This window comes from Nicotiana tabacum, chromosome 3 (assembly GCF_000715075.1).
Source record: "Nicotiana tabacum cultivar K326 chromosome 3, ASM71507v2, whole genome shotgun sequence".
In the NCBI taxonomy this organism is placed as follows: domain Eukaryota; kingdom Viridiplantae; phylum Streptophyta; class Magnoliopsida; order Solanales; family Solanaceae; genus Nicotiana; species Nicotiana tabacum.
The window spans coordinates 186,783,189-186,786,767 of NC_134082.1; the positions used below are offsets into that span (position 1 = coordinate 186,783,189).

General features: G+C 34.4%; 1 protein-coding gene across 1 annotated transcript; it reads left to right on the forward strand.

Annotated features, from left to right (window-relative positions):
• The first annotated feature begins 2,272 nt into the window (after window positions 1-2,272).
• Window positions 2,273-2,782, forward strand: LOC107829182 (putative 2' cyclic ADP-D-ribose synthase BdTIR). Its single transcript, XM_016656647.2, has one exon. It carries the CDS (start codon window positions 2,273-2,275, stop codon window positions 2,780-2,782), a length of 510 nt encoding a protein of 169 aa, XP_016512133.2.
• The last annotated feature ends 797 nt before the right edge of the window (window positions 2,783-3,579 follow it).

The window sequence follows — 3,579 nt, forward strand, 5'->3', positions numbered from 1 at the left end:
AGTTTGCTCGTCCCCTTGTTGATCATTCATGTGTGATGTTGATCTTTGAGGTGTCCCCTCCCGGGACTATAGAGGAGAATTTTGAGGTGAAGGGATTGGAGTTCCTCCATCCTGTTGGTTCTATTGGTTCAGTTGGTTGTTGTCGTTGGCAGTTGACATGATTGTTTGAAAAGTGAAAAGATTATCAAATTCCCGATAACGGAACCAATTTGTTTAACCAAAAAATATATCTTTTGATCAAAGCCTAAGTTTAGAAGAGAACGGGTTACTGATAACCAAGTTTAGCTTCACTTTCTCAACAGTATCAAAGGAAAATAATAAGAATAACTAAGGAAATAATTGATTGCAAAGTCAAAGCACAGAGTTTCGAAAAAACAGAAAAGTAAAGTGTATATTTCAATATTGCCTCAGATGTGTCCTTACAAATAGTATTTTGTGCCCTTATATAGGAATATACAATAGTAACAGTTTTCCCCCATAATTTGGGCTAATTATGGGCATTAATGATATTGATTGCCCATTATTTTGAATTTTTATAACTGACGCATCTATTGCTATAAATGCCTTATATCTATTCAAATTCCCCTTCTTTATTTCCTTCCGGTCCATGTATCTTCCTTCTAATTGTTATTTATTCATTCCTTGCCTGATACTGTTTCGTGGGTATTTCTTCCCGTGCCTTTTCTTTTTCTATCAAATAAGACTGCCACGTGCTGCTATATTATTGTTCCACGCGTTATGCCATGTCAATAGTCTAATATTTCACGTGTAGCTCTTTTTCACCACCAATACAACATTGATACTGGAGGTGTCATAATTCTACCAAAATCAAGTTTTATGCATTCGGCGCATAGGTATAGTACTTGAGGATATTGGAAGCAAAGAATTCTAAGATAGGAAGTTTGGAGGATTGGGGAGCTCCAGGAGGTTTCAAAGTAGGAAACCGTAAAAGATGCAAGCATCAGATAAATAATGGTATGATTGGTACTATTGGCTTGTCCATCTACTGGGTGGGACTACTCCGACATATTACGCCTCTATTATCCCGCCCTCGAGACTGAACTAAGGCACATCCCTTTTTGCTTAGGGTTTGGTTTGGGTCAGTTTTTGCCGATCAAAATAAAGTACTAGGCCAGGGCTTTGTTTCCTGCGGTTTCCGATATTGCAATGGCAAACAAACAGAAGGTTTCCCTCTTTCGGGTATAGGTTTTCCAATTTATTTACATATTCGAACAAATAGAAATTTTGCGGGGTGCAAATTCTGCAATTGTAGCGTCTATAAGCTTTCTTATAATTTGCATATACTATTTTGGTGTCATCTATTAGGAATAGGGTTATGGTTCTTTTCCATCAACATTTAATTGAATTCAAGGCAAGTATATTTATAAACCAACGTGCATTACAAGAGATATAGTTTTATACAAAATATGCATTGCATGAACCAACGTGCGGACCGTGTGATTTATCAATACAATATTTGATTCATACGGTTTTTTATCATATGTAGTTCAATTTCATTGTTTTTACCTAACTTAAAGAATCAAGAGAAAGAAAAAAAGTTTGATGTCCCACTGATGACCTAATTAAACATAACGGTTATAAGACAAAATCATCAAGCATTATGGACTGTAAGACAGAAGAATGTGGTAAAATATTGGCTGCTCATATATTGAATAGTCATATCCGACTTCAACTTAAAATTGAAAAGAAAGTTTTACAGACAACCTGATATTTAAGAAAATTAGGTAATTCCCACTTTTGACCAGTATCCTCCCTAAAGGGATTCCTAAATGCAAAAATCAGATAATTTAACAGAAGCAATCTCATAGAAAAGGAAAGCTAAAAGAATTCAAGAGAGGTCTTATTATTATTCTCAAACTCAAAAAATGGTATAAAGGGTTTATTAAAATAATTCTAAAAACGTGTTTGAAGGATTAAACTCTCCATAAAACCTAGAGAGTCAAAACATTCAAAGGCTTTTGCTCTTTTTCGTCCTTCTTGTCAAGTGTCAAAGCAAATACTAGTATTTCCCTGAGGTCCAATTTTATTAGTAGAAAAGTAGACAAGACAAGACCCTAAGAAATCAAACATAAGAATGTAAAGTGCACATTTCAAATTTAAACCAGCCCTTATAAATAGCACAGGAGAACAGGTCATATCATGTATATTCAATTTACAAACATAATAACACCAATTACACTAACACCCAAAAAAAACAAATCTTTTTGACAAGAAAAAACACAAAACGTCATTTTAACTTCTTGAAAGGGCCATGCAACGTTCAGCAATATCTTCCTCTTCAGCCAAGAACGTGTGCCATCAAATTCTCCGGCTCCGACGACAAATCGAGCCAGCGAAAAACCGGACACCATGCGACGTGTTCATAAACCACAGAGGAATTGACACAAAAAGAAATGTAGCAGGATTGTTGTATGAGCACATTAAGAATAATCTTGGGCTGCAGCCATTTTTGGACAGTAAGAACATGAAACCAGGGGATAAATTGTTCGATAAAATCGATCCAGCGATTCGCAATTGTAAAATTGGGATGGCTGTTTTCTCCCCTCAGTATTGTGATTCTTATTTTTGCTTGCATGAGTTGTCTCTAATGATGGAATCAAAGAAGAGGGTTATACCAGTTTTTTGTGATGTTAAACCTTCGGAACTTGCTATTAAAGAGTTGAATGTTAATTTTCCGAATAAGGATTTGGAGAAGTTTAACTTGGCTCTTGAGGAGGCAAAATACACCGTTGGACTCACATTTGATACTTTAAAAGGGTGAGTATCCGTGCCACATTTTATTCTTCCTTTCAAAAAGACACTTATAAATATATACTTAGCTTCCTAGCTCGTTATAATTTTTTCGTTTGCGCATATTTTGGTTATTTCATAAATACCCATGACCTAACATTTTGTTTTTGCCTATGTTAAAATTTGAATCCATGCATGATTTTCTGGTTTTCTGCTCACTTCATTAACTACTATGTTACATTTTAATTGTAATTTCTTTGTACTCTATTGATATGTCACCGCAGATTAAGAGAAAATCATTTGAAAATATGATTTGCTTAATCTTTATTGAGATACATGTGACATCATATTTATTGGGCATGGGAATTAATTCCATGTTTGCAAACTTTGGGAAGAGAGAGAAACAAAAGGAAATTAGAATGAGCCAAAAATAAAGTTATTTTCGTAGGGGTTACTTGTTACTGTTCTTTCTTTTATTTTTCCTAAGCCGAAGATCTTCCGAAAACAGCCTCTCTATTTTCTTGAAGGTATGAGTAAGATTTGCGTATATATTATCCTTCCCAGATCCCACTTGTGAGATTATACTGGGTCTATTATTATTGTTGATGTGACATCATATTTATTCGAGAAAAATAGAATAGAGAACAAATTATCCGGAGCCTTACAACAAGCTGTAATATTTATAAAAAATTACTACATTTTTTCACTTAAAGAAAGTAGACATTCGTAGGCACAACGTAGAATAAGAAAGTAGGATAACTATTTTGGATTGTACATAGAAACTTTCTTAAATTATTACTACTTGTTTGAGCATAACTTTTTTTTTGC

What these genes read in the sequence shown, in the direction of transcription:
- LOC107829182 (XM_016656647.2), top strand. Translation starts at nt 2,273, where the DNA reads ATGCAACGTTCAGCAATATCTTCCTCTTCAGCCAAGAACGTGTGCCAT.